Raw genomic sequence first — 27,307 nt, 5'->3', positions numbered from 1 at the left:
AGATGTTTACCTTTTAATGGGACCTCAAGTCATGGGCTCTTGGTTTCTCGTGAAGACACTTTAATTTGATTCTAGCACCCAGCCAGGTGCTGAGATCTGTATGATATTGTGTGTCTGTGCATGGGTCTGACCCAGCCTGACTCCTGTTATGTACCAGTTGCTTGATTGCAATATTACAAGTGGTAGCATGATCTAGTCTGCAGAATCAGAGGTCTTAAGTCTTCTATTCTGACTGATTTCCATTGAGTGTCAGGGTGTGTAGGGGCTTTTCTTTTCTGAGTTTCATACATCTTCATAGTCCTGAATCTCCAGTAGCTCTTCATGCACAGTTTTGTTTTTGTTTTCTTTTAAACAACAAACACCTTTATTAAACTGTCATGTATGGCATAGTCCATGTTACATTTTATATAAGTGACAGTAAACCATAGTGACACAACCTCAATTGCAAATATACATTCCAAACCATGTGACACAACTGTAGCTGCAAACATTATACATCTCTTTTAACATATCCAGCCATTGTTAGTCATCCATTACATTGCTCATTCAGATACTACCTTCTTCTAAACTTCGTTCCTCCTCTGCATGTATTGATCCCACATTTTCATGTTTTTCCTGTGTAATTTGCTCCTACCCTTTTCTAAAGATCCCATTTCCAGTTGTTTTAACTCTGTTACTATCTTCACTACTTCTAGTCTTCATGCACAGTCTCTTAAAGGAAGTTATTTGGCACTGGGTCCCTTGCTTGTACCTGAGGCCAGAGCAACTCTGAGGTGCCCTTCTCTCTGACTTGAAGGCACTTTTACTGTACAGGTGTTCCAGTAGGAAGGCTGATACCTGAAATCATCCCCTGGCAGATTGAAATAAGACATCATTTTACTTCTAAGAAATGACTGTAGTCATGAAAGGTTGGGGGTGGGGTGAATGTTGCCTGTGCTCATGCCACACACTGTGCAAATGTTATGCAAGAATGCCCAAGTGCAGGACAAGGCTGGCAGGAGGGTTTATTCGTGTATCACAGCAGGGGTTTGGAGCCTTGAAACCCTCCGTTTTGCATCTCACCATTTCAGGTTCCGGGACTTCCTTCTTGATAGGGCCCTGATTGCTTTGGATACCCTCCCTGAGTCAGGAATTAGAGAGGCATTTGCCATTACCCTGGAAACTGCCATGTTGCCAGAGCCCCATTTCTTTGAGTTTTATTGTTTGTAATGAATAACCTGCCCAAGGTAATGGACGTAGATGTTTGCCTGGGTACATTTGTTGCCACTTGGAGAATGAACTGGAAATCCTGTTACTGGATTTTTCCTTTGACAGAGATGGACTCTTCGTTTGTGGACTTCAGTCCCTGATTGATGCCTTTCTGGTTGCTTGTTGACTGTCCAGCATGTCAGGGGTCCACTTACTTCAGCTGACTTCTCCCTCATCTAGGATGAAGAGGAATACCTGCAAATGCACATGACATGGATCCTATTATCCCTCACTTGACCCTGTTTCTTGTTGGTCTGTCAAAAATTTAGTCTAGTCCTCAGCCCTGCATTGAAGAGTGAGAGCAGGTCTTTGAGCTTCAGTGGGAGATACCTGAGAGGAAGGGTTTCCTGAGTGAAGTTCTCCATATCTTCTGGGTTTCTAATGCCATGATGGGAGTGGACCCCATTCCTAAGTCAGGGTATAATTAAAGTTCCTGAAATTAGTATTGTTTCAGTCTTTGATGTTAGCCAGAAGTGCTCTTCGCAGTATCTGCAATGTGTCCAAAATTGACTCCTCCTGCAGTTCAAAAGGAGTTACATGTATTGGTAGCATATCTAAATACGACTTTAGATAATTTTTTATTAGACCCATTGCTCCTATTACTGCTGGAAATGTCTGGGTATCTTTCTTCCACATCACTCTCGTTTCTGACTACAAATCCTAATGACTTTATAAGTGAGACACTGTAATTGCTAGGTATAGCAGTTTCATTGATCAGTGCTACTTTTTATTTTTCATGCATAGTATCTGGTTTTCTCATATCTGTTTTTTAAACTATTGGTAATGGGTGATCCCTTGTGATGTATACTTCATTCTCTATAAGGCTTTATAGTTCATATTTCCAGTGCTTCTTGACTATTTCTATATTGTAGTGTGTGCACAATCCCCAAGGCAACAGTCTTGTCACATTATTATGTCTTTCAATTTGCAGGCCCACTGTTATGAGTATATTACACCCAGCAACAGGCCAATTGCCATGAGTATGAAATACCCAGCAACAAGGTGCATGACTGTTTCCAATTCTTTCTTTCTTTTTTTACATAACCTACATTTGTCTTTTTCTCACATGTTCAATGCACTTTCTAAATCAACGTGTACATAGTCCACTATCCTGGGCTGACATTATTAATCTTTCATTCTTTAATTTCATCTCACCTCTCCTAAACCATTCCTGCATCAAATCCTGATTAACCACGAGGTTGTTAAATGAGATCTCTGTACTTGCCACTGTATTTGTGACTTTTCCACATTACTTGCCTTCTCTGTATATTTTTTCTTTTATTCATTCAGTTGCTGTCTGATTTTTGTCTACTTCTGGCTTGATCTCCATTCCCACTTGACACCTGATTGCTTCTACTAAACTAAGTAGAAAGGTCATATTAGACTTTCCCTCCTCATGTTTTAAAACTTTCACTGTTTGGATATGATGACATCAACAGATAAGTATGCAGTCCCACGACTGCATATACAGTGTAATCAATAAACGAGGAGTTGAACATCTAATTTTGGTTTGCACTGATTTTTGTGTGTCATTTGATAAGCATTATGTGTTTTTCTTGTTTTGCTGTCCGGCTGATTCAGTACCTTTTTGGGGCCAGTCAAGTCACACCATAACTGTAAGCTACAACAGGAAGAGCAAGTTGGTTTATAGCTTGGACTTTATTGTTAGATGTCAAGGCCGTTTTCAATATTAGTTTTGGTCTTCTGAATTATTCCTTACGGAACTTCATTAGCATTTGTTCATGTTTTATTAACAATCCTTTATCAATTCCCAAATATTTATACACTTTGCTCAGGTCCCTTTATATCTTATTCCTGTCCTTGATTGATATTTTCTTGGTACTGCAACTTTCCTGATTTGAACTTTGCTTTTGCTCATTTATCAAGATCAAATATCATTCTGATATCATCTGAGAATGTTTTAATCACTTGTATTTCTACTTTTAACTCTTTATCTGATGAACTGTACAGTTTTAAGTCATCCACAAATAATAGATGAAAAGTCTTTAAGCAAGGTTGTTTTCAGCTAATCTGTTAGGTAAACAGCTTAATGGATTAAGAGCAAGACAAAAACATGTAGACAGTCACCGTGTAATATCCCACTTTGAATTTGTATCCGTGGGGTAATAATTTGCCCTTTATCACAGCTTAATTGCAAAGTGGTGTGCCACTGTTTCACGGTCACATTAATGTAGCTGATCAAAGTAGGATACATACTGTGCATCTGTAAACACTTCTTTATCCATGAATGTGGAATGCTGTCAAATGCTTTTTTGTACTCCATCCATACCACATTTAGGTTCCTCTCCTTTTTACTTTTCTCCATTATGGCTTTATTTAGCAACAAATGATCCTTTATTCAATATGACTTTCTTTTGTTACCCTTTTGTTCTGTTATCATGATTGAGTTGTCTTCTATATGACTAAAAATTTTCTGCATTAGTTTTAGTATGTAGTTTGCACATTGTCGCAAGGCAAGTATAGTTTTTAGGATGGCTTACAGGTTTACTCTTAAGAAAGAGTAACATTTTTCCTGTTAACCAGGTTAGTGTCTGTTCTGGATACACATACAAGTAATTCTTACTCGGGGCTAAATCTGTGTAAAGATGTTAATACTTTTAGCCAGAAGTTAGGTGCTGCATCTGGTCTTGGAGTTTTCCAATTAGGAGTTTTTTTTAATTTTGTTTCAGTTTCTCTGGCTGTTACTTCATATCCTGTACATTCTAACTTCTTACTGTTTCTTTCAATTGTTCTGTCCATTTAGGTTTCCTGTTTGTGCCCTTTGCTGCTGCAGTATATCATGAGTCACTGTTTCACAGTGCCTTATAGAGAAGTAAGACCAAAGTCAACTGCTTTTTGGGTAAAGGAGGCTGGTTTCCTGTGCATGGGGGGTACTCTTGGTTCAGGTCTTTTTTCTGATCTTGTAAGTGTTGTGGGTCCCACTCTTTCCCTTCTACTTAGGGAAATGGGGAATTATTCATTTTATTTTTATGAAACCTGCTTTCTTATGGTCTGAGCAGGAGGCATGGCCTGATTACCCCTGATCACTGAATAGTTCATGCCATTGTAATCTATGAGGGCTCAAGAGGAGTAGACTGCTGCTTGTCTTGTGTTTTCCTGTGAGGTGATTAAGCTTGTGCTTTTTTGGTCTTAAACCGCTGGTATGGATAAGTACAACATTGGGACCCCCGTTGGATTCTGCTGTAGTGGTCCTTTGAAATTCTTTTGCTGGCAATGCTCAGCAATGGGCTCCTCATCTTGAGGACTGGTCTTTCTGTTTTTGCAGGCTTCATGCTTGCCTTCCTCTCCCTTTAGAAGAGTTGTCTGCCCAGACCTTCTGCCCAAGAGTATGTAGTTTGCACTCTTTGAGCTATGACAGACTTGATTGCAGAGTGTTGTCCTCAACTGTGGTAGCCTTCATATCTGCATGGCTGTTAGGTGGAAATGTAGGGCAAAAGGAGGTTTGTGTTCTCTCCCTTCATGTTAGGTATAGAGGTGCCTAGTTTCAGCAGGGTTCTGCTGAGTCTTGAGGTTGAATCTTCATTCTGATACATTTCGCTTTCCCTTCTTGCAATTGGAAATAAAGACGTAGGTGAGGTGTTTGGAGGGGAGCATAGCCAGGCTTACTTTCTATGTACCAAACATTTTTAATTGCTTTACACCAGGGTTATAATATGCGACTCTGCTTTATTTAGGGGTTAAGCACTATTCGGTATTTGCAAAGGGTGGCAAGAAGTGTATGTCCTTAAAAGGTGTATATGGCAAGTTTTCTTATTTTCCCTGTGATTGCTTGCTAGTGTTGTTCCTACAAATATTTCCATTATGATCTCATCTTTTGACACCCAACACCAAAACCATCAGTCACTAATACCATGTCAGCAGTATGGGAAAAGCAGAGCTTACTGGAGCACTTTCTATAGGTTTAAAATGGTAACCTTTTGAAATGTTGGAACCCCATAGATTGAGTTCTGAAACATGGAGATTGAATGTCTGCAAGAACGGACCTACATATACCAAGTTCGAGGTGGCCATTTCCCAGAATATTCCCTTTTCTCTGAGTTGTGACTATCTTGGAGTTGCTATATATACAAGTCCAGGGGTTATGGAGGGCTTTGTCCACCTGCAAAAAAGGTTAATGGAGAAGAGTGATTCTTGCGATTCACTCTTCTCCTGGATTTACAGACTTTTGTTTTGGTTTGTCAGCAGTCACCAGTTCAGTTGCCAACATTTCAATAGAGATCCTTTAAAATGCGGCTTTGCTACAGTTTGACTGTGTTTCATGGTTTTGGTGCAAGTCCCATCAGCTGGTTTGATAATTTCGTAGACCGAAGAACCATCCAAGCTAAATTTCTTTTCACCTGTTATACTTTAGGGATTGTGTGTTATGATGTTCCCTAAGGCCTTGTCCGTAAATTCCTTCTATTTATTTCCACCAACATCAAACACCTTGATTTGATATATTACTTTGAAGAGCTTCCTCTTCTCAAGCCAGGCATTGCTAGCAATGCAATACTTTCGACCCTGCAAGATGATTTTTGCTAAACTTTGAAACTGATGCCTTAATAAAAATGTGCACACCAATACCATCCATCTCAAGCTATTTTTTTTGATATTCCTCAGCAATTACTGCATATTCAGTTATGCTAATCCCCACATTCAACTATACCCGGAGTTATCACCACCTCTCTTATAAACTTGTCACTCTAATTGTATGTGCTGTTTTACAGTAAGTCAGTGACATATATCCATACCATGTAATTTTCCAGTTGCAGAAGCAAGAAATGTCATTAGGAAAAAAAGTGAAATACACACTACCTCTTGTTTCATTTACTGTCCATAAAATTTATTTTCTTTGCATACATAGATTTTCCCAATAAAAATTACTCAAAACTACCCAAAGGATTGTGTTGTGATTCATTGAATAATATGTGGTTGAGACTATGCTGGAAGAAACGAACCAGAAGCCTCAACCAAATGAAAGATAAAAAACAGTCGAAGGGCCTTAAGCATATTGCAAGTCTTCTTACACCACTGTGTGGGGAAATTTGCATAAATATACTAAGTCAATAGTCATACAGATGCAGAAACAATTGAAAAGCCAGAAAATTTTGAATCATTATCTGTGCACTAATATTAACTGCATCAGCAGTAATTTCCATTGGGAGAACCACAGCTGGCAAGTTGCAGCACATGAAACTTACTCAGTTTTCAACCTCATCCATTTTACACTTATCTAAGGGTACAGAAGAGTGCGAAAAGAATAGACATGGTCTTCTGTGCAACAGTCATTTTCAGAAGGTAATGTTTTCCTCTTCAGTATAAATTACCCATGGCTTCTACTTAGTTTGCATTCTGCACTCAGAATAATGATGTCCTGATCCTTCACTGCTCTTCCTTTTCACTGCTTTGTACTGAAAAAGCTTTCTTAGTTACTGCTTTTGCTGTTTGGATTTCCTTTCCTTCTCATATTAAGAAAATGACTAAACTTAAACATTTTAGAAATCAGTTCAAGTAAGATACATATCCATATTGTCAGACGTACTGTAGATAAATGTCCCCATTGTCTCCTTTAAGTATGGACTTTCACCATTGCTCTTATACATTTCCCATCATCACAGGTTTCTTTAGCTGGTCTAAGCTGCTCCATATTCATTTAGTTTGATGCTGTTTATTTTTTAACCTTAAAGTCTAACTTAAATATTTTTGTCAGCTTTACTCACAGGACGTGGGCCTCACTACCTGTTCTTGGAATCCCTAATTGCATCTGATAGACATTACCTTAACAATTTATATATTATAGTTTCTATACATATCTTGATGACACAACTATAGTCATAATTTGTATTTACATTTTTATTATAAGTTTTACAGCCACCTGTATGACATTTTCCATATTCCCCTTGCAGGTGTTTTTTAGACATGCATGTAGATAGACAGACAGACACACACACTTTTTTATGTACAGCTGAGCTATCCATACATGCAGGGATCATCCACTGCTATCATTCCCTGTCTTGTTTCATGACTCTATCCTTTTCCTGTGGCTGCTACATCCTAGGCATACCTCAGCATTTACCATCATTGGCTGAGTCCCACCTCTCCATGGCGATATAGTCTCAAGGGCTAACCAAACTATAGATACCCTGTGACTGGAGGATAGAGTGGCCAAAGGCATGAGATGGCACTGAGTTCAGCTGGTGTGCTGACAGGTCTGCATGAGCATGAAGGTCCTAATGTGCCTAACAGTGAAGTGTGTATCAGGAAAATGTCCCGGCCACCCATTACAGTACATACCCCTACAAGTCCCATCCACATACCTAGCCCTGCAGTGGTACTGATTTACTGTTCTCCTTTGGAAAACAGGCAGAGAACAACTCTCTAGCATGCATCCTACTAATATCTTACTCCCTGGCAGAGGTGAAGAGACTCTTGCATCTTCATTCCTCTCCATCCTTTCTGGGCTTCCTCAATGCCTCAGCTTCTGATTATTTCCATGTTGTCTAAGTCATAATCAAGGTTTCATCCCTTTACACCATATATAGTAATGTAAAGGAGAAAATCCTCCCTTTAGTGTAGTTAATGCCGTGTTTTTTCTCTCTCCAATATCATCTCTGTGTATTTCCAACCAGCCATTCACTACCATTTAAATTATTTCTTTCCATGTTTTTCTACAACAAATCTTGATGATCTTGCAGTATTTTTCCTTTTAAATTTTCACATTGTTGCAGAAAGAGGAATTTGTCTCAGCCCTCATGATAAAGAGGAGATCCTAGTCTTTCTTTCATTTTCACTATTAGTCACCACCAATATGCTTCTTCCTGAAACTGTCTTGTTGTGGTCAAGTAGAGGGTTATAAAATGAATATAACACTTGTGTATTAATTCTGTGATACCTACTTCTTCCATTTCTCTTCCACATATCCTTAGCTATCATAACTGAACTCTTTTTAATCCATACTCCTAAATAGATCATCTTATGTCCCCATACATATGGGTATTGTTGAATAAGTGTATGAGGGTACATAGTTTACTGTTATAACTTTTGTTTTGTCTTCATGAATATTATATCCTGAAAAGACTGAAATTGTTGTTTCATAATACAGAAATGTCCTTTTCTGAATTTATCAAGTACAAAATAGTAGCCTCTGCAAATAAAACCTGCTTCTCTTGATTAATGTACCATTTATTCTCTTGAATTTTGGAGTCCTTTATTTTCTTTGCAAGTGACTGTATAAGATAAGCAAGTAACAAAGAGAAAAGAGTTCACCCCTGCCTGGTTCTACTGTTCAGATGCAGTTTGTCTGAGAGTAACTGTCCCACCTTAATTATTGCCTCCAACCCTTAATATAGCTTTCTAATTAATGGTATTATTCCGTCACAAAATGCAAATGCTGCCATTGCCCTATTCATAAAATCTCAGCTGACTCTAGTGAATGCTTTACTCACAACATTTCTTTGTCATGTTAGAAAACCACAGCAAAGGGAAAAACTTGAAGTCACAGGGAGGGCTTTCATACTACACTCGGAAGACACTGCAGTCAAGAATCAAGCTGAAGAACCAATATCTGTGAAACAGCAATACAAACTGTGTACCACTGTGCCACCCACACCCAACAGTTAAAGTGAAAATCATTTCCAAAGAGTTAGTTGTTAAAGAAACATTGATGAGAAGAGCAGCACTCAAGTTAAACTGTAGCATTGCAAAAGCTAACTGGCAAGTACTCTCTTTTTGGGTCAGGGAGGTGTTATTCTTGTCCACATAGTGGAAGAAATTAAGGACAATGTGGAGTTCCAGAATTTGCTGGAAGCTGCCTTGCCAGGTCTTTGAAGTGTCATTTGTTAGTCACGCGACAACTAACAGCTGAGCAGAGTTGTTTGTCGTTGTAGTTTAACATGGTGTTAAACGGTGGTTCACACATTTGGTTGGTAGAACTGCAGCTTTATTTGGTATCCAACATAAATGTGCAGTTTAGTATCTTTGTAATAAGATTTAACAAGAATAACACCTCCCTGACCCAAATCAACTAAAAGAATGATCTTAAATGATAAAAAAAACTTCTTCCTCCACCTCCAACACAAACACCTTAATAATCCACAAAAATTCTGGGCAGGCTTAAACAAGCTCCTGCACCCAGGCCAGGCAACCACCCCCACTCCAACAACTTGCAAACAACAGTGCCCTGTAAACATTGCTAACACATTCAATAGTTTCTTCACAGAAACTATACAATCCCTGGCCACACAATTCAAACAAACAACCAGCCCACTCCACTACCCATGCCAGCAGAATACTACAACTACATCAGATCATCTATTTACCTTGATCCACTACCCATATCCTTTAGTACATCTCTTCTTAACAAACTAAAACCCACTAACCTAGCAGCTTTCCTTATCCCAGCTGAGTGTCTCCAGAAAGCAGCTGAGGCCATTTCCTATCCCGTCTCCATAATCATAAACCGTACCTTGTCAGAAGCCTTCATCCCCTCCATATGGAAAATGTCCCACATTATTCCTCTCCATAAAGGTTGTAGCTCACTAGAGCTAACCAACTACAGACCTATAGCTATACTCTCACCCCTGGCCAAAATTATGGAAAAGTGTGTCCACAAACAACTGATGGAACACCTCACCAAAAATAAAATTCTAGCTAACTCCCAACATGGCTTCAGGCCAAATCACAGTACCACATCAGCCCTACTATCCTTTTCTAATACAATCAATAACTTCAGAAACAATAATAAACTATCATCTGCTCTTTTCTTAGACCTCTCCAAGGCCTTTGATATGGTGAACCACATTCAACTCCTCCATACATTAAAAACTATCACTCAGCAATTCCACGCTGAAATGGTTCCAATCCTACCTGTCCAATAGGCAACAGGCTGTTCTATGGCAGGACAAATTATCTACATGCCTACCTGTTACACTTGGAGTTCCCCAAGGATCTATTCTTGGCCCTCTTCTCTTCACCATCTTTGTTAATGACCTGCCCACAATCACCCCCCATGCCACATGCATTCAATATGCAGATGATTCGACTATCATCAGCACTGCCTCCAACCTGGCAGACCTCACTGCTTCAACCCAAGACACCTTCAACCTAATAGAAAAATGGTTCTCAAGTCGACAACTAGTTCTCAACCCCAACAAAACAAAACTACTTACTTTCTCACCCACTAACAAGGCACTTCCCCCACCTTCTCTATTACATCCTCCAATGGAATCACTATATCACCAGAAGCTCACACAAAGCTATTAGGTGTTACCATTGATAACTCCCTTAAATTTGACACCCATTTCAATCTTACCATCAAAACCTTCAATAAAAGCTTGGCTCTCTCTATAAAGTAAAACACTTTCTCACTCCTCACGCTAAAATTACAATTGCCAGCACACACCTACTATCAACTCTTTTCTATGCCTCCCCTCTTTACAAACCTAAACAAGACAACCCTTAACAAACTTGCTTCTTGTTACAATCACATAGCTAGATTTGCCACAAATTCCACCTTTAGAATGCACCACTGCACTAACTTGAAGCAACTAGGGTGGTTAGAGTTTTCCAGCCAACTCCATTTCAACCAACTCAAAGCGGCTCACCAGATACTGTATCACCCAGAGAAAACACCAGCTCTGAAAAACATCATTCACCCCTATATTAACCTGCAATCTTTACGCTCCTCCAATAAGATCTTAGCTCAAACTACCAAAGCCAATAATTCTGCTGGGGATTCTCTATTCTCAAACTTTGTAGGTAAAATGTGGAACTCCCTACCGACCATGCTCACCTCAGAACCCTCACTCCTACAATTCAAAAAAAGCTTAAACCCCATCTCAATACTCTCTGGCAATGTCCCTGTTCCAAACCTGATTAACCACTATCATTTACCCTTCTCTCACCTCACTATCCTTAACCGCTTTTTAACAAGGCGCCTCACCTTTGTAACTGACCTATGTTTTTTTTTATATATGTTGCTGTTGTTTTTTTTTTCCCAAGATGTGATGTATCTTTATATTGTATTTAGAACTCAACTATCTTCCTTTTTTTGCATTAACAATGTTCATATGTCTGTTATGTACTTGGAGCTTTTCTCCCCGGGCCTCCGCTGAAAATGGACATGTATCCAGTCGGACTCTCCCGGTTAACAAATGTAAAATAAATAAATAATAAAATAAATAAATAAAATAAAATAAGTGAAGTATGAAAAAAAAAACTACAAATGAGAGAGATTCAGTAAAAATGAAATAGTCTGGGCAACTGACTGTAGCACTGAAGGATGAAGCTGTACCTTCTCCCCCGATGACCTGGGTTTGATTATCAGCCTGGGGATGAAGGACCTAGCCATGGAGAGAGAGAGAGAGATGAACTGGCAGCAAAAGTTGGCTGATTCCAGGGTAGGAGAAGTCAGCTGGCAGCAAAAGTTGGCTGATCACAGGATAGGAGGAGTCATTTAGAAGTCCTGCCAAATGAGTGCCAGTTGTGAGAAGAACCAGTACCACAGTCTTCAGTGGGTCTTGGTGCATAAGCCTGGCTATTATTGAGTACTTGCACTTTGGTCATTCATAACATGTGCACAGAAGCAGGCAGTCACAAATATATTAACAGAGTCAGACATCGTATCACTTTTAAGTGTATTATGATGGTCATTGTTCCTGACTCTCACCTGCCACGGATGGTGTGCTCTGATGCAAAGAATGGAGAAATTAGACAGTTGGAGATCAAGGGGTGACTGGGCCAGAAAAGATTATAGTGTATATGTTTCTGGAGACAGTCTTGAGAAGTCAGTGGCTTATAGCACTGTCATAAATGAATGTATTAACAGGCCACCACCACCTGATTTGCTGTGTTTAGACTGAGTCATAATGTAGGAACACAGAGCACTTTGTGGGAAAAAGACAAACTGAAAAACAAAGTCAGTTCAGTATGGCAATATCTGTCAAGTCATTTTGGAAGTATAATCAGTTACAAAATAATACTAACCTTGTGACAATGAGACCTTAGTACTACTCAGAAAATCCACATTATGATGAAAAACACATTTTCAATTAGTGTCTGAGGTGTTCATTTAAATGTGCTCCTACAGATGTTTTATTGCTTCCTTTTCTTATTTAACTCTGTCTTCCACATCTTAACGTAAATTGTACAGTTTTTACCCTGATCTGTTAGTATACTTAAGTAGTAGTAATAATTACAATAACATACTGTTAATATTTCAGAGCAGAATAATTGGTATTGATTAGCTCACTTGTTTAAGTTGTGTAGTATCAGCATCAGGGCTGTCCTAAAACTTGCTTGTTGTATTTTACATACTGTTTTTTATAAGGCACTTTGATAATTTTGCCATCTATCAACAAATGTTTGTAGCCTCTCACCTATCTTTTGTAATCCCTTGTTTGGAAACAAGCTTTATCCTTTTAAAGTTGCCTTATTTTCTATACTGTTTGGCATCTGACGCATGCCATAGCTAAAAGGGTGTACTTCACTTAACTCAACAAAGGTCCAGTGTGTTCTCACTGTGTAATTCCTCCTTGTCATAATGCCCTGTATTACTGTCTAGATTTTTTTTTGTCCTTCTCCCTTAGATTTACCATCTGATCTCAGTAAATTTTTTCTTTCTTTTCACCAACCTGTCATTAAATGTAAGAGTGGTGGTGAAAGTCATAGGCTACTTTGGCATCACTCATTGCTAACTGGAATATTTTTGTGCCCTGACCTCTCGTTGTAGTAACCAGTGAGCTTCCAGTCAAAGCAGGGCTTGCAGTGCCAGATAGTTTGTGTTTTCTTATGCTGAACTGCTGCACACTTCTTGGCAGACTGCTGAGCTCGCTACTTGGCAGCTTCTGCTGCAGCACTACACAGCTATTGCTAGCCGAGTACACTTAGATGGGGCCTCACTGCCTCCATCTCCTGTGATGTACAAAACAAGATTGGCTGTTCAATCTTATCCACTGAACCAGCTGTTGCAACATCCAGCTTTGCTAACTGAATTTAGGTCACTGCATTTGCATTCAGGACTTCATCTTTCTATGCCAAGGAGCTGTTGCCTTGTTGCCTGTGATGTGTTATGGTGTTGAAGAACAGATGTCTTGTATTAATTGTTTTGAGATTCAGTGGAACTGTACTAATTTTGCCTTTAAGTATTTTTATTGACAGCCAAGCTTTATTGTGACACACTAGAGATCTGCACTCTAATGTATAATATTATCCATGCATAATATTCTCCTAACCTACTAATTGCTAGTAGTTATATATTTTCAAATGTTAAACCTGCAATTAAGTTTATAACAAAAATATTCACTTTATGTAAATGTTGAATTTTCTGTATTGAATTATGTCTTTCATTTTTGTAACATTGTGACAAGCCAATTGCTAATATCATGAAGCTTATCTGTAAATGTTTAATTAGCTATATGCACTATGTCCTTTTGTAACATGTAAAATGTAACTTGCAATTATCATGGAGCTTTTCTCCCCGGGCCTCCACTAAAAACGAGCTCTTCTTGGCCCAGTGGACTTCCCCAGTCATCAAACTTAAATAAAATAAAATAATGTGTGAATAACTAGTTTACACTTAACATGTTTATTAGTTATATATTAGGATTGCAGCATCACAGATTTTTTCTTCCACTAAGATGACATATTAGAGTTAATATTAAGTAACAAGGATGTTGAGGTGCAGGGGACTGAACAACAGCCCCTGCAAAAATGTTTTTTGAGGTATTATTTTTGTTTGTGTTGAAAGTTGATTATTGTAAGAATTGCTACTGTACTGTTATCACACATATGAAGTGTCTGTAATATAAAAATACATTTCTTCCCTTATTGCCCAGCTATTAGCCTCAGTGCTTCTATGTGTTTACAATGAAAGCGCTGTATATTTTTTGCATAGCTGTGACTTACCTTTAGCTGAACCAGATACTATCAGGCACTTCCCTTTTACAGAGTCACTGTTCATCTGATGCATAATTAGTATTTTTATGTGAGTCTTTCTGGATACTTGTTTGAATGTGCCTTTCTGGATGCTGGTTTGATCTTGTAGACCCCTAAAACATAAGAATAGAAAAAAAAACATTTGGCAGTCATCTGTTGGCCATGTTAAATGTCATTTTATGTAGGTGATCAGTAAGCTGATTTTCTTACCTTTCTGTTACTATGGCCTTCTAACTGTCTATCATTTATTTCATGCCTTCTTGAAAGGAGCTGGTATAAAATTCATTGCCAAAAAGTGTACATCACACTTTTCTGACAGAGTAAAAAAGCATCAGAAATGCATTTTTATCTATGTACGTCAAATTTTTATTTTTATTTGTCCTCATACCTACTGCTTATATATTATTACGAGTATTTATAAAGTGGAGGTATAAGGCCATCACTTCCAAATTCCTCTTCTAGGGGTGGAAAATGTCATTCAAACTTTTTAGTAACAAGCAAAGATATAGTTCCCTTTTAGACCATTCTATTTACTTCGGTCTAGTACATCCCGAGGTAAGACATTTCATGAATTTCCACTCTTTCACAAACTAGTGTATGTCCTACATTTAGTTGTAAGTCCTTCCCTTACATTTGCCACCTTTTGTGCTTATTTTTGCCTCCATATTTTGTTCTTTTCACTCCTACTCTTTTATCTTGACCTAACATTTTTTGCGTGCATATCAGATTACATCCGTCCATTTTTATCTCTCCCGTGAATATGTATTTTATACTTTTAAAATCTCCTTTTTATTTTGGATCCATTTGTCCTGTCACCATTTTCTGCACATTCTGTCAATTTAATTTCCTTTTTAATGACTTCCTGACCTTAGACTATGTGCGTGTGCTTGCCTTAATATTGCTTCATCATGTTTCTCATGAATCCCTTTGATTGTCTACCCCCCCCCCCCCAACTTCATCAGCAAGTTGCATTTGCCTGCACTGTACTTCATTTATTTATTTTATTTATTGCTTTTGATTACCAGGAAAGTTTTGACTGGGTACAACACCCCTTTTCAGCAGAAATCCAGAGAGAAAAGCTTTACATGGTAATGATATTGTACAACATAAAAACCGAATCATAAAATGTTCAGTATACAGTAGAATTATAGGTAAATGGAAACAAACTATAGTAAATGTTAAAGAAATCATTGCAGTATTGAAATATTAAAAAGCAAACAGTAAATGGCACTATTGAATGTATATAAAATAGGATAGTGGATTTAATATTTAGTAGGAAATGCACTGAAATGCAAAGATTATGTGGGAGTACAGAACAAGTAGAGGGGAAGTAAAATAGAGCAAAAACTATAGTCGGTAAGGAAGGAGAAAGAAATGTGAAAGTGTATGTGTTAAAATATTATGGAATATTGGTATATATTCATGATCAAGGAATGAGGCCGGAGTGGCAGTAGTTTTGAAGTTCATGCCCTCATACTGTAGATCAGTCTGATTTACCCCACCGTTGTGTAGGTGAATAATGTTGAGAAACCATCATGAAACACATTATTACATATACAGGAATGTGTGCTGCATCTTCGTTATGGTGGCAGCATTTACACGTGCCACATCTCCAGGCTTTGATTTGAGAGCAGGTCATTGACTGTTCAGACTTACTATTGCTGGCTGACTTCTAGATCTGCAGACCTGCTCCTGAACTTAAGTTGCTAAAGGTGCAAACATATCCTCTTTGTATGGCAGTGGACATGGCTCGTCCTCTGTTGGGGTGCTTTCTTCTGGTTAAGTTAAAACTTCCTTGGAATTCTGATGCTATTTATATTGTTGCTGCCCTACACTAAATCAAGTTGCATGAAAAACTGGTAATAGCAGTTGACCATCCAGGAATTATTATTTAATGTGTGCAGGTTATGTACTCAGCAGCTCTCTGATTCTTCCTGTACAAAAGAAAAACAACTGCATTGCATTCTACTGTTTTTAATTTGCTGTTAATATGTTTTAATCATATGTGAAACCGTTTTCTAAGGTTAATAGTTAAGGTTAAGAATACAGTTTTTCTTTCTGTGTATTTTTGGGGTAAATCATGAACATGATCTATGTGGTAGATGATGAACATTTTAGTGATATATATTTTTTTTTGGAACAGGGACCTCTTAGACCACAGCCAGTAGCTATGCCAAGTCGATTTAATTCTGTGGCAGGTTATTTCTTTTTTCCTCTCATTAGGAATTATGACAGGTAAGAAAATTGCTGTATGTTTTGCCATATCAAATAGATTACCTTGTCTAGTGGTATTTAATTTAAGAATTTTTTCAAGTTAAGTTTGATGTTTACCGTAGAGATCATTGTTGTAGTATTATTCATGATTAATTGTAAATTAGCCATTGGCAAATGTCTAACCACCGAACCTAACTTCCAGAGCATTGGCATGCCAAGGGCAGGCTAATCTATGGCCTACACTGCTGATGTCAGAATTTATTTATTCATAGGTTCATAGGTAGGTACTAGGCTATTGGCCCTAGGGCCAATATAAGCCTAGCCAAAAAGGTACCTCGGCTTTCGCCACCCAAGAAAATTATTCATTCATTTAAATTTGTTTACTGGGGTAAAACACTGATCAAACAATGGCTCATTACAGGCTCAGTCTGAGTTATGTCATAATGTAACAAAATGTACTGTATACAAATAATGGTTGACATTTATGAGTAAGCAATAGGCAGTCTGTCATGCAATGTAGACATACAAGATCTAACAACCCAAATATATGTGCAGTTTCATGATTGGAATAGAAAAGGGGGAAATAGAGTTAAAGTAGGAGAAGTAGAAGTGGTGGAGATATGGGTAGTAGGAAAGCAGACTGTGCCATCTTTGTTTCTTTTTGCCAAGATCGTTGAGTCAGTCCATCAGGCTCATCCAGATGACATCCAGAGGAATAAGGTATTGATATGGATTAGTTTTACTTGCTGTTTGATTCGTTCTGTAGTGTGATTTCTGCTTTCTTCTAAATATTTGAACATTGCTGCTTCTATTGAGTTAGTTTTTTTTTTCAGTGCTGCTGTTTGCAAATAAATAAATAAATAAATAAATTCACCATCAAGTGTGCCAGTGATTGATAGAGCCCACAAGGACTTCCATCTACAATGCTTGTTCTGTGTCATGGAAAATTACCCTGTATCCACTTGCAAAGGATGCTTGTATTTAAAGAATAAAAAACTTAACAGTAGGTCCAAAAATCTTAATGTCAATTTGGAGCACCAAAGTCTCCTCACATTGTGAAGGAATTGTACATTCATCCTTTTCATTAATTCATCAGGGATGCATTCTTCAATAGATCCAAGAAAACTTAAGCTACAGAGCCATTGCAAAATGGGTAAACCATGGAAACAAGACACAAAAGATGAGAGTAGTGTGGTGAGGTCTTTGAGTCCTTATTTATGTTACAAAGGCCTGAAGGTTCCATCTTCAAAGAGGTGCTTTTGGGTGAAGCCCCTGGCACTGGCTGTACAGCCATTTGTTGAAATTCCTTTGGAAGCTAACATTGGTCTGGTGCTTACAATTTCATGCCAAAGCTTGAGAGGTAATGCAGTTGCATCATAGCAGGCTGCTGGTCCCCAGGTGCCTCTCAGGCACTAGCATGTGCTGCAGACCTGAGAAGAGGGCCCTTTCTTTCCACATATCCCAGATATTTTTGTATGACACTTTTCAGTTCCAAGGCATCCAGTAATTATTTTGGCATATCATTAGAGTTCTAGGCTCTCAGACTTGGAAGACTTTACTTCTAAAGTACATGTGTCTAGCCGGGTCTACTACACTAAACCAACAATACACAACACCAACAATCACAACACCGACACCACAAGAACGAAACCGCAAAAACACGAAAGTTCACATGCCCGACAAACCACAATCCCGACAGTTAAAACAAAAAGTTTGCTGTTCCACACAACATACACAAAACACAAGCACACCAACAACCTAAAAACCTACACTACACCTTACACACAACCATCTGTGCATTAACCTTAACCCAAACCCTAACCCTAAGCTCCGTCACTATCGCACACTTACCTTACTCGCACCCTAACTCACTTAATCCGCCCCTAACCCTCAAGTCCCTCACTATCGCACACTTACCCGCTCCCTAGCCCTAAGTCCCTCACTATCGCGCACTTACCTTACACTCACCCTAACCCCAAATCCCTCACTATCGCAGACGCACTTTACCGCACCCTAACCCTTAATCCATCACAATCTCACACTTAACTTACCCGCACCCTAAGTCCCTCACTATCACACACTCACATTACCTGCACCCTAACCCTAAATCCCTCACTATCGCACACTTACCAACTCGAGCTCACACGTTTCCCATGTTGGTGTTTTTCGTTGTCGGGATTACAAGTTGTTGGTTATCTGCTCCGTCAATCTTCCGAGCTGTCGGTCTACCGTAGGGAACCCGTCTAGCCACAGGACATCAGTAAGCAAAATGCCTGTTCCAGCCTACTTTGGCTTTAACAACACCAACCAAAGTTGAGCCATGGAATTGAGAGTGGCATAAACCTGGAAAAAAGAAACACTTGCAAATGATGAAGCCAGCACAGCAAGAAATTGTTTGTGATTTTTCCTTTTTACTCTCACAGAGGCTTTCTCCGAAATGAACAGCACATAAAACACAGTCTTATTTTATACATAAAAGTAAAATTATATGACTAAAAATGCAGCCATTGTTGATTACTTATACCTTGGCTGTTTCAGTTGTACATATACGCATATATACTTCAGTCATATCATTGCATAAAATAAATATAAGAGCATTTTTATCTAAAATATATTTTTTTAAAAATGTAATATTAAAATTAACATTCAAGACAAGACAGAATCTATATTTTAATAATTTGCCAGAACTGCTCTTTTAGTGAAAAATCTAAATCACCTCCACTTCCATCATCATCTACGTAATATAGTACAAAAAAATTAATTATGGTATTCTGTAGAATGGTTATTCAGTTCAATTAGATTTTTTACCTTCAAGGTGTGTTGATTGTGTAGGGCGAATGTCCAAATATGTAGGGAGATGACTGTTTACGGATGAACTAGCCTTTCTTTTTGCTATTTCTAGGATCAGGTTTTGTGCATCTGACAGATATTGAGATGATGGACTACAGATTTTATCAAATTCATGTATGTTTTCTTCTGATGGATTTTGTGTGGACTGTGGTTGCTCTTAATGTCTGTTACCAGTGTGGAAATATTTTGGTGTTTTGAAGCTTAGGTCTTTGGCTGATGGATGTTGCAGTCTTGGTCATCTGGTCACTAGAATGTGAGTTTTGAGAGCTACAAGAGTTTGGTGGCTGCTGTTGGACTTAGTACAGATCAAGAATTAAATTAAGGATGGTGCATTTCATTCATTTTTTAAGAGAACAATGGAGTATTGAGGAGTTTGGCTGTTGAACTGTTGATGAGCAGTTACAATTGAAGATGTTTGTTGTATTTAACTTGGTATGAAGTGATATTGCTTGTTATAACTCTGTCAATAGCACCCATGGGATTCTGACTTTTTCCAGATGTTTTTGGGATTGTTTAAGTTGTGAGTGTGGCTTGCTGTGGTGTGAAATTAATTTTATCCTTGGCTTATCTTTTGCCAGTTAAAGTTTTGCTCACTGTTTTATTACTGTTTTTTCCTATTTGTTTGGTGCACAGTATGCTGATTACATGAAAAGCTTTGCATTTATTGTAATGTTACATTTTTAATTGTTTATTGTAGTACATGTTACTTCTCTTTGAAAATTGTAAGGTGATTAAATAATAAGCACTGCAATAAAATTAAAGTTGACATTCATAAATACATTGAGGAAATTTCCTTTCTGCTTTGCCCCCTAAAATGCATTGCATATTAAACAAGTTGCAACATAAACTGTTTTCCCTGAATTAAATCAGAATTTCCCACAAAATTGAAATGTCTGCTAACATGGGAAAATATTGCAGATAGTCTTTTGTTAATAAATTTACTTGACTTAAAAATCCACAGGGTTGTTTAGTTTTCTACACAGCTCAGGCCTATTTTTTCAACCAGTGGACAAGCCATGGATAGCAGTTAATAAAGAGCTAAAGGATTTTATCTGGGAGGAGAGGATTGCAAAGTTAAGTGGGAAAAGCTGAGTCTTCCAGTAGAACAAGACGGTCTGGGATTACCCAATTTGAATGGGTATTTCAGAGCTACACAGTTATGGCTCCTGTACATAGCACAAACAGAAACCTATAATTTAAAATGGAAAGGGATGATGACAAAACAGAGGGGAAGCTCAAGAAACCAGGAGAAACTAGGATTTTGGATTCAGATCCTCAAGGAAAATTTCAGTAATCATACAGAATATTATATTTATAAAGTAGTACAAAGTATTCTAAGAACTAAGCCAAGAACTAAATCAACACTGGAGCGGAGAAAGAAGATTCTACCAATAGGGAATGACTGCAATTACAGATACAGACAATAGGCAAAAAGAGGCTGGAATTTATTGGAGAAAATTGGCAAAAGAACCAAGGTGTTGGGAGCAAATAATTAGAGAGGGGAAGGTAATGGAATGTGAAGAGGCCAAAAAATTAATTTGGACTGTAGGTTAGAGGTTACCTTCCATGTTAAGGACTGATATCAGAGTATAGGCAAAGAGAAAAACAATAGGGAGACTCTAAGCAAAAAAACAGCACTGGTAGAGTTTTTAGTCGAATCTAGAACAGAAGCTGCTGTTCAAAAGGAGTAATTAGTACAGCATGTAAAATATTGCATGATAACTTTAAGAATCAGTTGGGTTAGAAATGATTGGGAAGAGATTGGATAAGCAATTCACAAAGAAACAATGGTGTGCTATATGTATGTCTCCCAAATATGCATCAAAGTCTAGAAAATTTATGATCTTTGTTTGGAAGTGTTTACATAGGTATTTTTATACCTCAAGTAGACTCCAAAGAATTTTTCCTAAGGTAGACAGCAAATGTTGGAGGTGTAATTGGAAAGAAAAAGGTAATTGGGAACATATTTTCTGTGAGTGTAATGAGTTGGCAGTCTTTAAAAATTCCCTGCAGACTACTCTATCAGAAATACTGGAGGAACAAATTAGTATGACTAAGGAAATTATTTTGAGCTGTGATACTGAATTGAAATTGCTTCGATGTAGTAAAGCCTTGCTGAGTCTAATGATGGTGGCTGCCAAAATAGCAATTACTAGGAAATTAAATAAAGACTAAACAAACTATACTAGAAGTAGTGACTATAGTAACGGAAATAAAACTCTTGGAAATTGGATCTTTAGAAAAGGGTAGGAGCAGATTACATAGAAGAAAATAGAAATTGTGGGAACAGTACATGCAGATGAGGCATGAGCTATGTAATTGACTGACAATGACTGGATAGATTATAAGTGATGTATAATGTTTGCAACTAAATTTATGTCAGTATGGGTTATTTAAGCAAAAACCCATGCCTGGGTGTGGGTAATGCTGGATTTACCCACGGTTGGTGTGGTTTGGTCACAAGGGCGAAGCCCGAGTGACCAAAGGCAACCATGGGTAAATCCAGCATTACCCACACCCAGAAGTGGGTTATTGGTATTATACAATGAAATTATTTAAGAAAAAAATTCTTACTTTTCTTAAATAATGTCCTTGTATAACTACGCCCTGCTGTCCTTCCGCTGCTGGACAGCTCCACTTTGCCATTGCTGATGTACCACGCATGCGTTTGGAACTTGTGTTCCCACGCATACCCAGTACATCAGTGCTTTGGAAAGTAAGCAACGGAGAAAAGAAGATCTCCATTGCTACACTTTTTAAACCCTTAAAATGAAAGAATATATCAACGGAAAAAAGTCAAGGCGACCGGACCTTTTTCCATTGTATATTCTCAATAGGCATGCTGGTTGGGCTGGCTAGTCAGCGTGCTCGTTTTATGATGTTACCGGCCAGTCATTGTATAATTTCATTTATGTAAATGTATGGTTGTCTGTGTCATAAGTGATAATTTAATAAAGATGTTTCTTGTGTAGTAAAAAAAATCCAAAGGGTTAGGTGTTTGAGTCTTTAACCTGCTTTTTTATAATTTAGCAATTCACTTTCTAGTACAACCTTAATACTTTTGCTTCTTTTATCAACAAATTTAGGTTACTTTCCAAAAACGTTATGTATATCTCAGTTTCTTTGAATTACTTTCCAGTTTAAGAATTTTAACTGTAATCCAGTTTGCATCCTCATTATATTTTATGACACGTACTGTACTTGTTTTACCCTCTACCTTTTTATAGCTTCTATCACTTAGAAAGATGTTTCAGAATATTTAAGTCATGTCATAAAACCTTACCTAAAGTAGTAAGCTTGCACAAACAATTTCCTTTGGTATACATTTTGTTTCCACATTATTTGGATGACCACTTCTGAAAAATACATATGTATTTGAGAATGTAAGTTTCCTAAAAATTAGGAATCTATGTTTCTCACCTTGTTTGACATGCCTTGATGTCTATCTAAGAAGTTAATCTGTCTTTTTTAGCCTACTACCCATTAAAGATAGTAAGTAGAATTTCGCAACCTTGTTTGTTTGTTTGTCTTTTCGGCTTTTCCCCGGTTAGGGGTCGCCACAGCTAAACTCCAGTCCGCTAATGATTGGCAGTAGATTTTTTTATGGTACCAAGTTGCCAGCCCAACGCCCAACCTTCAGTGAAGGCACGCCCATTCACGCATGTCTTTCGGAGGCCACTCGACCGCTGGGAGGACATGCAGACTCCACACAGAAGACACTGCAGCCGAGAATTGAACAGGTGAACCTCTTGCTGTGAGGCAACAACGGTACCGCTGTATCACCACGGCTTATAGAATTTAGCAACCTAAATTCATTAAATTCTTCCTCTGTACCTGCCCATGAAACAAGTAAATAATCTGTAATATATGTGTGAAACTCTGTTTAAAAAACCTACTGTTATGAAAAATGTTTTTTCTTCCTTCTGTGTCATAACAGTGTTTACAAATGTGGAGCCAGTACTCTCCTCATTATTATATGACCTATATTACATCCGTTATACCAAATGGGAAGTGATGAATTTCTCAGCTTGTAAAAAAAAAATGTGAGTTAGTCTTTTATGTGTGACTTTGCTTACTGCTCAGCAGTTTTTAATTGGGCATCTGCAGACATTGCTAAATGTTCAGTTTTGCCACAAAGGATGCAGAACTTTTTTTTCGTATTTAAGTTTTTGCAGTAGGAAACAAAAGCTGAAATGATCGGAAATAATGTTAGTATGTAATAATTCCATTTTTGTGAAGTTTATTATTTGAATTTCTTTTTCATCCAATTTAAACAAGTTCCACACTTTCATTTCATTTACAACCAAATTACACAGATTTTGTTTTGACCTACCATGCAGTAAACTTCTAATCTATTGTTCACAAATTTGATAACATACAAGCTGTATTTGCTTGCAACACAAGAGTAATGTAGTAGACTTAAAAAAAATGCAGTTCTGTTGAAATTATAATGACTGACATTGTCCAGTATATAAGCTAAGTTCAACTTTCTACTGTATAGTTCCACCTCTGCTGTTTGGATTACACTTGTCATATTAGTTGGTGCAAACAAGAGGTCTTTAAAACAGTTCTTCGTTATCAAAATCAGTAGTTCTTGCATTGTAAATTAGAAGCAGGAGATTAGAAGTATAGTCATTATGAATTAGGATGCTTATATAAAGAAAAATTGCAGAAATATCTAATAGGAATTGTTATGAGGAGCTGTTAAGGGTTGTACGGATGGCATTCAGAAGTATATATTTAGTGTTAATGGAATTATTACATACTATCAGTATTTTTGATGAAGTCCAAGAACTGTAACACTTACTGGAATACTGAAAACCTACAAAAATATTCTGGTCCTTCATTCAAGTCTTATTTGCTGCCGAGAGCAGTAAAACTGAAACTTTATCAATGTTTGGAGATAATCATTTAAAAACTACTGTGCAGGAAGTGCAGGAAGTTAAGTTACACTAAAAGACTTGCGATATATATTTTTAAGCTAACAGGTCTAGACTAGAGACATTTCTTATTCGGAATAATAGAAGTCACTGCTCAGTGGTATTCCACAGGACATAGATGAGATATCAAGGCATTGTTTATGTAGATATTCATCTGTCTTCAGCTAATGAAAAAGTAGCTATTTGTATGTCCTTGGAAGTGATTCTAATCTTCTTCTTTTTCGGCCGTTCCCTTTAGGGGTCGCCACAGCAGATCATCTGTTTCCATTTCTTCCTGTCCTCTGCATCTTGCTCTGTCACACCAACCCACCTGCCTGTCCTCTCTCACCACATCCATAAACCTTATCTTAGGCCTTCCTCTTACCTGAGAACTCCATCCTCAACATCCTTCCCAATATAGTATAAAAATCAAAAACGGTCGTAGGTAAAAGCAAGGTGCAAAAAGGAGCCCAAACAAAATGAAAGAAAATGCACCGAGCTAGCACACTGAGAACGTTTATTGATAGACAAAACAGAAAATGGTGAGCGCTTTCACAACATAAAGTTGCTTCATCAGACAACAGTAAAAGGCTTACACTCTATTTAAATAGTCAAATATCCATTGCTCATTTAACTAATTAGGGTTAGCAAGCTGTACAGAATCAAAATCAATGTATGTATGTGGCTTTTCTATACTGTATATAGTGTGGTTATATATGTTTAGTAACTTTGTGTGTAACATTATATGCATAGTGCATCTTTATTGTAGGATTCACTGTGGTAAGCTTCTCTTGATTTTGATTCTGTGCAGCTTGCTAACCCTAATTAGTTAATTGAGTAATGGATATTTGACTATTTAAATAGTGTGTAAGCCTTTTACTGTTGTCTGATGAAGCAACTTTTTGTTGTGTAAGCGCTCACCATTTTCTGTTTTCTGTTTTGTCTATCAGTAAACGTTCTCAGTGTGCTAGCTCGGTGCATTTTCTTTCATTTTGTTCCTTCCCAATATACCCAGCATCCCTCCTCAGCACATGTCCAAACCAATGCAATCTCTCCTCTCTGACTTTGTCTCCAAACCGTCCAACCTGGGCTGACCCTCTAATATACTGATTCCTAATCCTGTCCATCCTTGTCACACCCAGTGCAAATCTTAACATCTTTAACTCTGCCACTTCCAGCTGTGACTCCTGCCTTTTTGTCAATGCCACCGTCTCCAACCCATACAACATAGCTGGTCTATGAAGAAAAAATTAAGGCATTACTGTTTAGGAAGGGATATTATTTACAAGGGAGAAGGGGGGGAAGTATCTGCATATTTGAGTAAAATAGCCTAGGTGGATATTGGAATAGTGGATGAAATGAAAAATGTAAAAGGAGAGTTGAAAAGAACACGAGCAAATTATGAGTATTGTAGTTCAGCATATGGAAAATATGTATAAAACTAAAAAGAAGGGAAATAAGAGAAAATGGAAATGAAAAAAAAATCCAGAGCAAGTTCAGGAAGAATTTGAAAACAAAATATGAATTGGGTGAAGTACCCAGGAAAGTAAATGTTGATTTAGTATCAGGACCAGATGGTATAGGGTACAGAATGTTAAATAAATAAATTAATGGATGGGCAAAAAGAGTATTTCTGTAAATGTACTGAATGAATGGTTGAAGGAAGGGTTTGTTTATGAAGAGTTATGTAGTGGGGTATTAACATTTTTATGGGAAAAATATGTTAAAATACATTAAAAAATGGAGATCATTCGCACTAAATAACATTGATTATAATGTTTTAATAGTAAAACAGAAAAATAGAAAGAAGGATGAGCAATATTATGAAAACATTTATATGGTATAAAAGGGAAGGATGTTAGGAATTGTTACTGGTTGTGAGAGAAATCATGGATGATACAAGTAAAAGGGAGGATGTGAAACTTAATGGTAGGTAATATTAGCAAGGCATTTAATACAGTAGGACATGCTACTTTGAGGGATGTTATAGAGAAGTATGGAATAGGTAATAGAGTTAAGAGTGTGTGTATGTCAGCTTATCAAAATAATAGAGTGAGAGTGTTAGCAAATGGGTGGCTGAGTAAAAAAATATCCATGAATTGTGGCATAAGACAAAGATGTCCCATGAGTGGAACATTGTTTGCGTTGGTAATGAATGTGATAGTGAGTGAAGTAGCTTATAAAATGAAAGATGCTAGATGTGTGATGCAAAAGGAGATGCGCTTGTTTCCCATCTTTCCTGTAACTAGTCTAGTCCAGATACAGATTTGCTCTATCCAGGACTGTTTGTAAGCTTCTGAGCCCCCAAGCCTTTCTGTGTTGGAGGGAAGCATTCTAGCTGATCATTGGGAGTGATAAGCACTAGGTAGCCTATCTACCACAAGATCCAGGTACAGATTCTTAGTTTAAGCACTTGAATTTGCTTATTCATGCTCAGCACTTGTTCAGAACTTGTTAGCACTAAATAAGCTACAAATTACTACAGCACTCAACCATCCTCTTTACCTAGAGGAAAACAGTTTTTGTACCTACTTTCCTCACTTGCCTAGAGAAAAGCAGCTCTTATACTCACTTTCCTCACTTGTCTAGAGGAAAGTAGTCTTTTATTCAGGCATGTCCAAGGGTCAGCTCCCAGTGTTCTCTCCTGTCTATCTGATTAATCTGAGCATCTTGGGGCAATGTAGCAATTGCCTCATGTACACAGACAATCCTCTTCTACTACCACCCACTAGCACAACCTGTGAGAGATGCACTTATCTAGCCAAACTGGAGGTAAAGCTCTCTCCAACCAAGACTGAACTTGACAGTCAAGAGGAGAAGGTAAACACTTGCACCACACCACACTCATCACATAGTCCCACTAAACCTACACCACCAAAATCCATACATAGAAGCACAAAAACATTCGTGAAGGCTCTCAATAATAATCTGCTCAAACAACAGTGACCTCCAAAGCAGAAACGCAAGCAACCTCCAACCCCCAACACAACCCAAATGACACATAGCCCACAGACAAAGTGTGCCACTCAACCATATCCCATAAGGCAAAACAATGTACCCAACACACTAGTCATAGGTGACTCTATAGTCGGGGACATTGATGTCCCACTCACCAGGCTAAACAAGGAGAAAGTTACTGTCAG

General features: G+C 37.8%; 1 protein-coding gene across 1 annotated transcript in view; it reads left to right on the top strand.

The window, feature by feature from the left end:
* Window positions 1–27,307, top strand: part of TELO2 (telomere maintenance 2) — a 1,490,787-nt gene that overhangs the window by 927,902 nt on the left and 535,578 nt on the right. The window contains exon 17 of the mRNA XM_044089295.1: window positions 16,325–16,416. Within this exon, the coding sequence (XP_043945230.1) occupies window positions 16,325–16,416 (92 nt within the window). The remainder of the gene's footprint in view (window positions 1–16,324; window positions 16,417–27,307) is intronic.

Source organism: Protopterus annectens, chromosome 12.part0 (assembly GCF_019279795.1).
Source record: "Protopterus annectens isolate FY-2018-M chromosome 12.part0, PAN1.0, whole genome shotgun sequence".
Classification (NCBI taxonomy): domain Eukaryota; kingdom Metazoa; phylum Chordata; order Ceratodontiformes; family Protopteridae; genus Protopterus; species Protopterus annectens.
Note: the sequence above shows the minus strand (reverse complement) of the source record. Positions and strands in the feature narration are given on the sequence as shown.